General features: G+C 35.5%; 1 protein-coding gene across 4 annotated transcripts in view; it reads right to left on the reverse strand.

Annotated features, from left to right (window-relative positions):
- Nucleotides 1-14,780, reverse strand: part of daam1b (dishevelled associated activator of morphogenesis 1b) — a 95,199-nt gene that overhangs the window by 16,110 nt on the left and 64,309 nt on the right. For 3 of the 4 annotated variants that reach the window (XM_051874712.1, XM_051874709.1, XM_051874711.1), the window contains exons 4-17: nucleotides 14,165-14,236; nucleotides 13,811-13,905; nucleotides 10,329-10,662; nucleotides 9,594-9,704; nucleotides 9,278-9,381; nucleotides 9,100-9,166; nucleotides 7,798-7,915; nucleotides 7,304-7,442; nucleotides 7,050-7,108; nucleotides 6,167-6,354; nucleotides 5,769-6,080; nucleotides 5,061-5,168; nucleotides 3,779-3,808; nucleotides 2,644-2,741 (exon numbers count right to left, since the gene is read on the reverse strand). In XM_051874712.1, the coding sequence (XP_051730672.1) occupies nucleotides 2,644-2,741; nucleotides 3,779-3,808; nucleotides 5,061-5,168; nucleotides 5,769-6,080; nucleotides 6,167-6,354; nucleotides 7,050-7,108; nucleotides 7,304-7,442; nucleotides 7,798-7,915; nucleotides 9,100-9,166; nucleotides 9,278-9,381; nucleotides 9,594-9,704; nucleotides 10,329-10,662; nucleotides 13,811-13,905; nucleotides 14,165-14,236 (1,835 nt within the window). The remainder of the gene's footprint in view (nucleotides 1-2,643; nucleotides 2,742-3,778; nucleotides 3,809-5,060; nucleotides 5,169-5,768; nucleotides 6,081-6,166; nucleotides 6,355-7,049; nucleotides 7,109-7,303; nucleotides 7,443-7,797; nucleotides 7,916-9,099; nucleotides 9,167-9,277; nucleotides 9,382-9,593; nucleotides 9,705-10,328; nucleotides 10,663-13,810; nucleotides 13,906-14,164; nucleotides 14,237-14,780) is intronic. The other variant, XM_051874713.1, reaches the window with a different exon arrangement.

A 14,780-nucleotide genomic window follows, 5' to 3' on the forward strand; every position in this document is an offset into this window, starting at 1 on the left:
GTGGTCCGTTCGGTGGCTGTACAATGGATTACACCCCAATCTCTGCTTGTGGAGAATCCTAAGAGACCATTTAGGGAGGATGAGAGTGTAATAGAACCACAGGCCGTGATCTACAGATGGTGCTGAAGTCAGCTGCTAATGTGCGTTAAAGAAGGTCTCAATGTCGGTCATTCACAAACTGTCATTAATAAAATTTTGCAGTGGGGGTTTTTGAGTGAATCTAGCTATTTTGAAATTTGGTCTGTTTTTTTATGTAGTTTGAAGTTTTGATTTACGAGAACCTTTGGTGTTTGGGTTCCATGCCAAACCACAGTCAGTCAGTCAGCCGTCATTTATCCGAGACCGTCTGGATTGGCAGCTGTGACCAACTGTTACAGTTTGCTTTGTGGGATTCGTTTCATACAGAAAGGGCAGTCCTGGGGTAACAAACAGATATTTTAACCTAAAATAAAAATTTGATCCTCTGGTAAAAACCATGCATAAAGACAACATCACCACTGAGAAGAAAAACTCTGGATAATTAAAGTATTAAGCTCGGTTTAATTTCAACTCAACACTTCATTCACATATGTACAGTATAAAGCTATAAATGGGAGAAATTTAAACCCTGAATATTAATATTCACCAACCCAGGAGTTCTGCAACTAAGACCCACAGTAGTGTTTTCCCTAAGTATATATTTTGGGTTAGAGTGGCTTGATCGTCCTATTGTAACTGAATAAAATATTTCCTGGGGTTTGAATTGACAAAACATTCTTTGAAGATGAAATCGATGCTGAATTGCAATAATACAAATCTGATGCCTTTGTGCACAACTGTTCCAAGAGAAATGCTAATAGCTCTCTTTAGGATGTGAAATGAGGATGTCCGAGTTGTGAGTTATAAACTCACAATTGTGAGGAAAAAATAGAGAGATAAGAACTCACAATGGAAAGTTTATATAAACGCTATCAGTAAAGTCACATTAGATTGATTTGGAACAAAAGAAAAACTATTTATACATTTATATACTTCCTAGCAGGGTTGCCAGGTTTTCACAACAAAACCCACCCAATTGCTACTCAAAACTAGCCCAAAATCAGCCCAATCGTGTTTCTACAGAGCCCCGCACATGACATGCAAGAAAAAAAATTAAATTGTGCGCACGATTTACTAATTCGTTTCCTCGATTTACTAAATTGTGTGCACGATTTACTATTTCGTTCCCTCGATTTATAAATCATGCGCATGATTTATAAATCAAGGGAATGAAATAGTAAATCGTGCGCACGTTTTAGTAAATCGAGGGGACGAAATAATAAATCGTGCGCATGATTTAGCCTACTATTTTTTTCCTGCATGTCATGTCCAGGGCTCCGTACATTTTTCACATACGTTTTTGGCAGGTTTTTACCCTAGTAAAATTCACATTCTAGGGGCTAAATATCATGTTATTTGGGTCGCTTCAACCCGCGGACATGAAAAACAACCCGCGGCAATAGTGTTAATGTAGCCTAATTTCGCAGGAAAACCACAAACTTGGCAACACTGCTTCCTAGATACTATGGAAGTAAATTGCGACTTTAATCTCACTATTTTTCCTCACAATCGAGAGTTTTTCTTGCAATTCTGACTTTATTTCTCACACTTACAAGATCTGAGTTATAAACTCACAATTGTGATGAAGTCTGAACTGCGATTTCATATCTCAGTCACAAGTATGAGAAATAAAGTCTGAATTGTGAGTTTATATCTTACAATTGTAAGAAATAAAATCAGTTTATAGACATAAAGATATGAACTCGCAATTTTGACTTATTTTTTTAATTAATTTCTCGCAATTGCAAGTTTATAACTCACAATTCTGACTTTTTTTCAGAACTGAGATATAAACTCACAATTGCGAGTTATAAAGTCCCAATTGCAAGATATAAACTCAGAATTGCAAAAGTAAGAATTGTGAGATAAAAAGTCGCAATTACCTTTTTTATTTTTTTTTCCGTGGCAGAAACATGCTTCCATAGGATGCAAAATGAATGACACAGAAAGAGTGAGCTCTCTTTAGGATGTGAAATGGCCAAATTAATCCAAGAAAAATACTCAATCTATGCTATTTTCATTAAATGAAGACTGCATACATGGAGTTTCTAAAATTAATTATATTTTGGTAGCTGACAGCATAATCAAATTAGCTAAACTATTTATGGCGGTGACGTGTAAAATGTTTTCAAATACATGAAACTACTCCAAACTACTCCAATCTGTGGAGCTTCTTCAAGCACAGAATCCTTGAGGATTCCTTGTGTGCTAGTCAAATATCATTCCTGGCAATGACAACCAGGTTGTGAAGAGTGAAAATTATTTTTTTAATGATTTAAAACTGGTTCCTGTAAATTTTTAGATGCTGCATTGATTTATAAAGAATTCAAGGAAATCACCTCATACATATATGAAGAACCTAAAGGGTGGTATATCTTTCATTGATAGGAAATGCTACAATAACCAAGGTGGAGGTTACAGTATCAAACCAGGATGTAGGAACTGCAAGGTTTAACCCACAGGATATGACATTACATCTGGAGATCAGTGAGGTCCACACACACACACACACACACACACGGCAGCCGGTGGTGAACTCAGACTCGGGTCAGACACATCACTCACCGTGAGAGAAGGATGTTGCAGTTCTGAGCCCGGCGGCCATCGATGACAGAGAGCTCTTTGACTTTCTTGGAGCTCAGCACATCTTCCTCAGCCTCTTTCTGCAGTCAAAAAGATACATTTCACTCAAGAGCAACTTTAAAGATCATCAGAATTCAAATAAAAGAATCAATACACTCAAGACTCTTCTGAAAGTTTATATAAATGCTATCAGTAAAGTCATATTAGATTGATTTGAAACAAAAGAAAAACAATTTCCACATTTATATACTGTCTAGATACTATGGAAACTTGTTTCTGCCAAGGAATAAAAAAAAAGATAATTGCACCTTCTTATCTCTCTATTTTTTTCTCATAATTGCTTATATCTTGCAATTCTGACTTTATTTCTCACAATTGCGAGGTATAAACTCCGAGTTATGAGATATAAACTCACAATTGTGAGGAAAAAATAGTGAGATAAGAAGTCACAATGGAAAGTTCTTGCAATTCCGAGTTATAAAGCCCGAGTTGTGAATTATAATCTCACAATTGTCGCAATAAAAAAAGTTAATATAAACGCTATCAGTAAAGTCTCATTAGATTGATTTGGAATTGCAATTTCTACATTCATATACTTTCTAATACTTTGAAAGTTAAATTGTGACTTTTTACAATTGCGATTTTGTCTTACAATTCTGACTTTATTTCTCGCACTTACGTCTGAGTCTGAGTTGTGAGTTATAAACTCAACTGTGATAAAGTCAGAATTGCGATTTCATATCTCACAAATGTGAGAAATAAAGTCTGAATTGTGAGGTTATATCTCACAATTGTAAGAAATAAAATCAGTTTATAGACAAAGATATAAACTCGCAATTCTGACTTAATTTTATTAATTCATTTCTCGCAATTGCGAGATTATAACTCACAATTTTGACTTTTTCTCAGAATTGAGATATAAACTCAAAATTGCCAGTTATAAAGTCCAAATTGCAAGATATAAACTCAGAATTGCCGAATTGTGAGATAAAAAGTCACAATTACCTTTTTTATTTTTTTATTCCCTGGCAGCAACATAGGATGCAAAATGAACGACACAGAAAGAGTGAGGGGGTAAAGATGATGCAAACACTATTAGATCTGTTCAACCACTTACCTGTTTGCTGTTATTGACCATAAAGAAGTCCTAAAATGCAGGCAAGAAGCAAGGAAGATGCAGCACATGTTAGAGAGACAGAGTAGTCTAGTGAATTCAGCCAAGACAAACTCAAACAGGCACATGATGACATTACTGGGGTGGTGAATGGTGAGTGTGAGGGTGCATGAAAGCAGAGCCTTATGGGAGGTCCGTAAATGCAGTGTAAATGTGTGTGTGCACTGAAAGATGCATGCTAGTTGATCATGAATGACCTGTTAAAGCTAAACATCACAAGCTACTGTACCTCTCCAATTCCACCTTGACAGGTGTATCAAATCTACATGCTCCGCGATTGCTTTTTAGTTGCATGTTCAAGTGAACGTGCATCTCATATAATGAATTTTGTTATTTTTCTCAAGCCTGTTCATAATGTTGAAGCCTGCAGAGTAAAAATAAAAAGCGCAATTCTGAGAAATAATGTCGCAATGACAAAAATACTCGCAATTGCAGGAAATAGTTGCATTTTTTAAGTCAGTTACGAGAAATAAAGCAGCAATTATGAGAAATAGCCACAACTGAAGGAAATAAAATCATAGTTATGCGGAAATAAAGTCACAACTGTGATATTACATCGTAATTGTGAGATATAGTCACAATTTTGATACATAATGTTAACAGAAATAAAATACATTTTATATACGTTAATACTTAAAGATGAGAAATAAAAATGCAATTACAATTATAAGATATAAATCGCAATTACTTTTTAATTCCTTTTACTGCAAGGAAGAAACTTCCATACAATAACGCTTCAAAAGTCAATTAAATATATATAAAATTGTGAGAATTTGATGAAATTGGAGAGGTTTAATGAATATATATTTTATTGTATTAAGCATGCCTTCAAACAGTTATTTCAAAAGCTTACAGTACTTAATGCATTGTTTAAAATTATGGTTATGATTATACAAACCCAATGAGGTCCCAACCTTTTTTTTTTCCTCTAATTTGACTGTAAAGCCATATGAAATGTATGCAATCGCTTTATAATGTGACTAAGTGTGTGGTTTACCAGCCGTAATGAGGACGGTTTGCCAATGTCTGCTTTTCATAGAAAGCTGCTGGTGATATCAATGCATTTTACAGTCTGCTAATTCAAACCCCATGCTCTGTGATGCAGGATTACCATGGGTAAACGTATGAATACCATGCATGAGAAGCAGTAAATGCTTTGTGAAATCATCCTGGATAGGGGAAAAAAAAAAAAAGAAAACCAGAGAAAGAAGCTTTGTTTAGTGACCTGTTGCCTCTGATAGGCAGAGAAGGTCTTCTCAATGTCCACCAAGTCTAGGATTTTGAAAACTTTGCTGTCGTCAACGTCTGCCCAGACTGTCCCCTCAAGCTTGTTCTGTGGGAGAGATTGGAAAATTTACTCAATTACCATCCAGTTTAAAGTCACATGTTGTAAGGCACATGGTACATTTTGTTCATTGTTAAATGAATCTAAAGTAAATAATTCATTGAGAAGTTCAAAAATAAATCTAAAATGAAGACGAGACAAAAAAATGGCATATTAATAATCAGGAAAATAATAGTGTATAGATAAAAATAGATTCATGAAATTTAAAATAAATAAACATTTTTATTTCAATGGTAAAATGTATAGATAAAAATAGATTCATGAAATTTAAAATAAATAAATAAATAAAATAAATAAAAGTTTTATTAAATGATAAAAAGGATAGATAAATATAGTTTCATGAAATTTAAATACAAAAAATATATAAAATTATACATCATAAAATATACTTTTTCATGAAAATCCAGGTTTAAATCTAGCCCTCTACAATCTATGGCAACCTGGCAAAATTTAGGACAGCTTTGACACTAGTTTGCCTCACTAATCAAGAAAAAGTGTTTCTTGATTAAAAGCAGAGGCTTAAGAAATTTTGTTCTCTGTGAGTTTCAGGATGACCCAGTCCGCTCCTATAATCCATGCCAGTCTCACCTCAGAGAGCTTGGCCCAGTTAAAGGACTTGAGTGGATTGGACGGCTGAGGAATGTTTTTCTTCTTCAGGGATGGTCCCATGGGAGCTCCTGGCGGAGGCGGAGCTCCACCGAAAGGAGGGCGTCCAGGGGGTGGCGGGGGGCCGCCAGGGGGCGGTGGTGGAGGGGGCGGCATCAGAGCGCTGCCCGGTGGAGGAGGTGGTGGAGGCGGCATCATGCCACCAGGTGGAGGTGGAGGAGGTGGAGGGGGTAGCAGAGGTCCACCTGGAGGGCCAGGGATGGGAGGACCTCCAGGAACACTGGCTATCTGTCTCTAGATATATGAAAAGTGATATGTCTTTATTAATGTTTGTTTCCGTATAAAGACATTTACATAGTTTTGTGAAATAATCAGCCTACCGTGCTGAGGTCATGTAGTCTTGCCGTCATTTCTGCCACTTGCTGCTTGACTAGTTTATGTTCACCCATTTCTCTCTCTAACTTCTCTTTCATCTTGTTGAGTGTCTGCATCATCTCCTCCTTCTCCTGTGTTTTCGCGTCACACTCTCGCTCCTTCTTCTCCATCTTCTGTTGAAGTTCATGGTGGTCTGCAGGACAAAGAGGTCTACATTTTAGGTCATATGTCTTTACAGTGAAGACACTGGATTCCAGCCAACTGAAACTATAAATAGCCTGTGTTCAGGTTGTGTTAGAATTATCATAATTTTGAGATGACAACTCAGAGAATCAACTGATGACATTCTCATTTTCAAATAGTATTATTTAATATGGCTACGCATACAATGCCAAATAGATCCCATATGCATGCTGTTGTTAGAGTTTTACATTAATTCACTACATGCTGGTTCGTTTTGCATGTTGTCATGATGGTCATAAAAATTCACATAAAATTCAAGTTGTAATTTATAAGCTTCACAAAGATGTTTTTTTATTGTTAAGTCAGAATGGTGACTTCTACATAAATTGATGAAAATGAGAAAAACTGCATATAAGTAATCTGCAAAATAAATAAATATGCAAAATAAATTTTATTCAATGTAAAAACGTAGATATGGATTCATGATGTCAATTTGCATGATGTCATGATGGCCTAGTTATTAAAATGAACATATAATAAAAACTTTCAAGGTGCATTTTATAAGTTTAACAAACATTTTCCATTGTTAAGTCAGAACGGTAATTCCTACATGATGTGAACGCACCAATAGTTACAGAGCAGTAAATCTGGATGCAAAAACAGCCTGCTGTAAAAGAAACATCAATGTGTAGAACATATGCTGACCTTTACGCATTTTTTCCGCCTGTTCCTTCCACTGTTTCACCTCATTTTCGTTGACAAGCCTGAAGGAGGGTAAGTGATGTGATTTAAGGAAAAACTCATTATTCCAGTACAGATAATCTTGGTTTATTTGGCAAAGACTTAATGAGGGTATTGAAAAATGCTTACTATAAATACACCACAGCAACTGGCCAAAGAAAATCTTTATAAAAAACACAATTATTAGAAAGTTGTCTGAAACAAAAAAGCAAACTCACATTCGAACCACATTCTTTACATTGAAGTTTTCTAATGGTGTGACGTCAGGGTCGTGACCTTTGTCATTCTGCAGGACCATCTGTTGGACGATGCGGTCCAGCAGCAGCCAATACTGCACTGTGTTCCCACTTCTCTTATCTAAAACAAAGTGCATATTTAAAACATTCCTGCATGCAGAACACTTAAAATCACAATGGTTAATTATATACTTGATTCTTATTGGTCAATTGTGGCATTCTGCAGTCAAATAATTGCCAAAAACTGAATAGTTTTGCACTAATGACAAGCTGACAGTACATTATTATATCCTTTAATATTTGGTGGGAAAAGTCTGCATATCTTATGGTTTCAGTTATAAACTAACTAAGTCTAAACAAAAAATTCCCAGCAGGAAAGCGTGGGTAAGCTACAGGAGAAAAAAATAACAGATGAAAGACAGATGCTGTCACTGTGTCACAAGAGATGATATTAGAAGGGACAGGTAAGCACTCACGAGGCATGAGCAGGCAATGATGAAGAACAGACATAAAGTGCGGATATGCATCTGTGTGGGCCAGCTTCTTCCGTACAAGCTCAAAAACCTGTGTCGCACTTTTCGTGTCTATATGCATCTGAAAAAAATAGGTAAATTCCATACAATAGACTTAAGTCACAGGAAATTTTATATAAAATATATATCTTTGAATCAAAATAATATATAATTATTAAAAATAATTATATTATTGCAATTTAAAAATAATGATAAATAATAATTATATAAATATATATATATATATATATATATATATATATATATATATATATATATACACACACACACACATAATATATAATAAAACATGATATATGAGCAATTTCACACTCGTAGCCGTGCGATATAGCTGTATATCAGCACGTCTGTGATTCGGCCGTCCAGCCTAGGTTGATATACAGCCATATCGCACGAGTGTGACATTGCATTTATACAACAGTTCGGCGGCACGAGTGTGTAAATAAATAAGAAATTACAATGGAGTGTCTTTAAACCCCTCTTTTGTGCAGAACTACTTCCTTCCGCCATGGATTCAAATCTCAAGTTGACAGTTTGACCAAGGCTTCCATTCGTATAAAATAATATATATTAAACAACAATAATTTAATTAACAACAATAGCCATTATAAATGACAATAGGAAATAAACACTACAATTCAGTCAAACGTACAAAAGCAGTGCTCAACAAGATGTTAGTTAAATATCGCCTTAATATTAAATTATTAAATTTAATAATTTGATTTGCTCAGGAACAAGTAATAGATTAATATGACCAAAGTTTGCCCGTTCTATGTACCCAAAATGAATTATATTTCATGTTTAACCACTATAATAGACAGCGGCAAATCCCCGAAGCATGAAGCTGTTCTCGGCGGGTACACGAGCACGGAATGGCCGCTGATGGCCTGAAGTTTGCATCTCCGAAAACCTCTAAATAAATAGTAAAATAGGCGCTATGATTAAATATGAGTCACATATTTCAGGTTTAAACAACTACATTCTCGCCTAAAAAACTCTTAAAACTACAGTTCGTGGTGCAACAAGTGTAGTATTTGTAAAAAATATGGTGAATTTGCTCGGCTGCCATGACAGTCGCTTCAAGTGGAGTGATACAAACGGTGAAAAGGTAGGAGTGCTGTTATCACTAGAATATCACACGGTTCTCATCCAATCAGATTCGAGAAACAGAAAGAACTGTTGTATAAATAATTTTTTTTTATTATAGGTAGATAGATAGATAGATAGATAGATAGATCTACTCACAGACTCAAAGCGCCTGGATAACGTGAGCTCATCATCATTTCTCAGCATCTCAAAGTAATCCAAATGCCTGAAGACACACACACAAAAAAATAGATGCAGAATGCAACAAAATCAATAAACTCAAATTTGCTGGATAAGACTTCAACAGTAAATCTAAAGCTAGCAATGTGGACTTTACCTGTCTAATGTAGAGTTTTCATGTGACCTGAGTTTGTCAATGATGGGCTGAATCCCCAACATGAGGAACTCGTATCGCAAATGAACCCGGAACTCAAGGCTGGCCTACAGGTTAATTAAAAAACCACTTGATGAACTTGGGTTTTTATACACAACACTTTCTTAAAGGTGAACTATTGCAAGAAATATTCCTTTAAGGACAAATAGGAGAGTTATTTCGGTAGACGTTTACAGAGGAAAGCACAGATGTAGTCAAAGAGTAAATTAAGATGTGTTATAACTGGGGAAAAAGTGTGGAAACAGCCAAAATGTCTTACTTCGCCAGCTCCTTGGCTTAACACAGCGTTAATGAAGGACATAATGGCCGTTTTCAGGCTGACCTCGTCCCTGTACCGCCCTGTACTCTTGTCCAGATCATTCAGCAATGTCTGTGACAAAAAAGACATCATGGGATTAGCATTTATCCTAATAGATACTCGCTTGATTGGGTTGGGTATAAAGGGCTAGTTTACCCAAAAATGAAATTTCTGTCATTATGTACTCAACCTCGTGTCGTTCCACACCCGTAAGACCAAATTAAGATATTTTTGATGAAATCCGAGGGTATCTGAACCACACATAGGCACCAACGTCATTGCACCTTTTGAGGTCCAGAAAGGTAGTAAATACATTGTTAAAACAGTTCACGTGTCTACAGTGGTTCAACCTTAATGTTATGAAGCAACGAGACTACTTTTTGTGCGAAAAAACAAAACAAAAATAACGACTTTATTTAACAATTTAAACTGCTGTCATACGCAGCTGACATAGTTAACACAGTGCAGTGCTATTTTAACTATGTTTTTACTACCTTTCTGGAACTCAAAAGGTGCAATGACTTTGCTGCCTAGTGTGGTTCAGAAACCCTCGGATTTCATCAAAAATATCTTAATTTGTGTTCTGAAGATGAACAAAGGTCTTAAGGGTGTGGAACGACATGAGGGTAAGTACTTAATGACAGAAATTTCATTTTTGGGTGAACTAACACTAAGATTATAAACAAAGTAGCCCACCTGAAATCGTGTGCGCTCACAAGAGAACTTCTGATAGTGCAACATGGCCTCCAGAATCTTCTTGTGGCCTCCTGGCACTAAACACACAGCACCCATGATCTCCAGCACTGCCACTTTGGTCTTTATGTTCTCGGTGGCCAGACTCTGAGCGATGATGTTGATGCTCTCGGTGTGAGAGAGCACGTGGGCGCGACCCTGGGAGTTGTTCATCAGGGCTTTGATGCAGCCGATGAGGGAAGTGTGGATCTGAGACTCGGTGGTCTCGTAATCCATGCTCTTCAAAAAGTTCAGGATGCATGTCAGGCCGTCCAGATCAATGAACCTTGTTACAAACCTATGAGGAATAAATTCAGCTGTTTGTTAGAGCTTTCTTACTCATAATAGATTTTATAAGTCATGACAAAAAAATAAATAAAGGTTTCATTTTAAAAGTGTCATGTCATATACGTTTTTAAAATGTATTTATTTTCCCAGACGTCATCTTATGATTTCAATTTGTAATGTTTTCAAAAGTTAATAATGTTTTTTTCAATTTATAATGTTTTCCACTTAAAAACTGACATCTTCACCCTTTATACAAATTATTAAAAAATCGTTAATGATTTTGTAAGCATATTGAGTAGTCGTGCTTGGAGTAAATTGTTTTGTTTGTGATAATGCAATAAAACATGCTAAATTGTGTGGACATCATTTTTGCAAGGCTTTCATACAAAGAAATTATGCGCACATGGAAAAACAAGAGAGAAACAATGAAGTATTAATATGAGAAGTATTAATGAGCTTTTTGGTTTTTTTTTTTTTTTTTTTCGCACTTTTTTGCATAGTAAATTTGCTAAATAATTTTGTCAGATAAATACCTTAATTAAGTTTAGTGTTTTGTTCTTCCCTCATATTTAAAATATATAAAATATTTTCCTCATATTTTGAAGGTTTCATCAATCCCATCCAGACATCACTTTTAGACAGTACTGTATATACTAAGAAATCATATGCTTAACTTCTGAAAACATTGTATCAAAAGAGGAAAAAAATTAATAAAATGATACTGAATAAAAAAAAAATTCTCTTTAATCAAAATTTTCTCTTAAGAATTCATTAGTTTACTAGTTTAATATATTAAAGTTTAATTTTGATATAAATTTAAATTAAAATATTTTTATTTAAAATTAAAATATATTTACATTTTTTGTTTATATATATATATATATATATATATATATATATATTTTTTTTTTTTTTTCAAATTATTTATTAGCAAAAGTGAAGAGGCGACAGGAAATAATGGGGAGAAAATGGTGCAATGGGATTGCCACATGACATGGGCTGGATTCAAACCCACATTAAATTTGCAACATGACAACCACAACTCAATGTGTCTGCAGTATGTGTGCTAACCACTAGGTCTTGTCTTCGAAAAAAAAAATTAGTAAATGTGAAAATGATGAACTCCACAGGGAGGTGATGAATGCGAAAATATATATCACATCAGTAACCAGACTGATTTATGGCCCCTATAAAGCACTTGACTTTAAATACAATTGCCAAAACTGTAAAAGGAATGGTTTGATACGAAGCCTGAACGTTATTAGGCACAAAGAGGGCTGGAGTGTTTTGACCCGAGCCCTGCAGAGGTCAGTGGTGATGACCTGACCCCAGGATCAAATGGTCAGAGCAGGAACAACTAATCAAACGCATGTGTCTGTGAGCATGTGTGTTTGATGAAAGTAATCTCATTTGCATAATGAGATCCAAAACACACACCATAAGGGAAGCGTTTGTTTAATAAGAGAGTGAGGTACTTGCCAATGGAAAAATCAATGACGTGTTAAATAAAATATTTCTTTAAGACAGCTGTGCATTGCTTCAAGTAAAGTCAATAATGTCAGCAAAGTTTTTTTTGTTTTTGTTTTTGTTTTTTTGTTTTTGAAAGATGTCTTACTTATGCTCACCAAGGCTGCATTTATTTGATCAAATTTACATTGCAGTAAAAACAGTAATATTGTGAAATTTTATATTTCAATATAGTTTAAAAAAGTAACTTATTCCTGTGATGGCAAAGCTGAATTTTCAGCATCATTACACCAGCCTTCAGTGTTACATGATCCTTCAGAAATCATTCTAACATGCTGATTTTGTGCTTAAAAGGTAGTTTACATGACAACGATGTACTAAAAACAGAATTTTTTTTTTTTTTTTTTGTACAGATGACAAAGTTATCAAAACTATCCCCGTTCACACGGATCTGCAAAAATGACAAAAAACACTGTATTACGCATGCCAGACAAGTATTCTTCTCATTATTTCCCTATATCGGCTAATAAATCAGAAGTCTCGCACATTCACAGAAATACCTTAATTCCGCATTGACAAATAAGGTGGATAGACTAAACACGTAATATGCATGCCATCACTGTTTTCACAGATTCACATTTTTGCAGTTTACACGAAGATGACACCGGTATTGTTTTAAAAAACTTGCACTTTGAAACCCATTTTCAAAAGTTTGCATTTTCAGGCCACCAAAATGCCGTTGTTGTATAAACAAACGGCCAAAACACATAAAAAGTTTTTTCATTTTTAGTTGAAAATGGTGTCGCGTAAACAGCCCCTAAGAAACATTTCTTATTATTATCAATATTGAAAACAGCATTTATTTGAAATGCAAATCTTTTGTAATATTTTATCTTTACTGTCATTTTTGACCAATTTAATTCAACCTTGCTGAATAAAAAGTATTAATTTCTTAAAAAATTCTTTCTGACTCCACACTTTTAAACAGTAGGGCCCTATTTTAACGATCTAAGTGCATGGTCTAAAGTGCACAGCGCAAGTGCACTTAAGGTGTGTTCGAATCCACTTTTGCTAGTTTAACGACAGGAAAAATGGTCGGCGCGCCCGGCGCATCATCTAAAAGGATTGTCCCTATTCTCTTAATGAGTAATGGGTGTGTTTTGGGCGTAACATGCAATAAACTAATCAGAGTCTCATTTCCCAATCTCTTTAAAAGCCAGTTGCGCTCGCACTATGGCGGATTCGCTATTCACATGGCAGAATTTGCAAGCGGAAAAACTGAACGTTTCTCTAGTGAGGAAATGGATCTGACCATCTACGGGAGAATGGTGCAGTCTATTTCAGTTGCCTCAAAATAGCAACGTGCCAACAATGCGCCTGAACACACCTCGTTTTCAGACCAGCACGCCCATGGCGAACACATGCAAATGCATTTGCTATTTAAACAATGTGGCGCAGGATGTGAAAATGATAACTGCGTCGGGCTGACACTAGTAAAAAACACTTGCGTCGCACCTGGCGCCACATTGCGCCAGGTGTATAATAGGGCCTGAAGTGTTAAACACCTTAAATATGAATGATTTATGAAACAAAATAAGAAAAAACATAATATATTTTGGAAAGAAAGTGACCAAATACATATTCTTGGTACATATTTCATAAAGATAGAATGTGTGCATCAGTATGCAGACCTCATGGGTTGTGTTCGCAGTGCCGTTTTAAGGCTTTCAATGGTCTTGTTGCGTTCCTCTTCTTCTTCCTTCTCCAAGGCCAACAGAGTCTTCCTCTGTAAAATAAAATGAGATGCCATGCTTACACTAGAAGCACATGTTAGCCAGCTAAGATGTACATGTCTAAGCATGGATACATGTCATGTGTTTTAAGGCCACAATGCAGAATGGAAATGTAATATGTATAATGTATAATTAGGGTAACCACTAAGAGCTCTAATAACCATTGTTTTAAGAAAAAGAAATGATCATATCCATGAACAGTTCATGGATATTAAAAGAAAAAGAAAAGGTCTTCAAAAATGACATACTTACAGCTGCCATTGAATTGAGCTGGTCAATGTAGTACTCTGGCCAGCTAGTAGCACCTTTATTCTCCTCTTGTTCCTGAGAGAAATAAAAAAATAGATTAAAAGGCACAGAATTAACACACTTTACCTTTAAATTATGTCTTCAAGACATTGGTTTAAGCATGTCAGCATGAGTATATTTAAAAATAACGTAAACATGGCTCTTGTTTTCACTTCAAGCAAACAGCATTAATCCACGCTGTCCTTTGCATGATGCCGATCAGAGTGCACACAACAGGAACATGACACTGGGAATAGAGGAATGTGAAACAACACATCGGGAATGAACTGGGAAGGAATGTGTGGTTTTGGAATGTTATTGGGAATGACATAATTTGGACGCATCAGTGGGAATGAGACGTTCCTAATTTTGCAGCACTGAGAAATGATCTTTATCTTGAAAATGATCTTGTTTTGATACCGGCCAGTTGTGTGAAACCAAATATTCAGCTGACAAAAGAGTGAATTTGCTTATCTGAGAGGCATTTATTTAATCTGTCGTTCTTTTTGCATTTAGATTGCAATGACAATACCTCTTATTTCTTTGGTTTCTTTTACTTTGCATCATTTTTCTTGGATTT

Source organism: Ctenopharyngodon idella, chromosome 20 (genome assembly GCF_019924925.1).
Source record: "Ctenopharyngodon idella isolate HZGC_01 chromosome 20, HZGC01, whole genome shotgun sequence".
In the NCBI taxonomy this organism is placed as follows: Eukaryota; Metazoa; Chordata; class Actinopteri; order Cypriniformes; family Xenocyprididae; genus Ctenopharyngodon; species Ctenopharyngodon idella.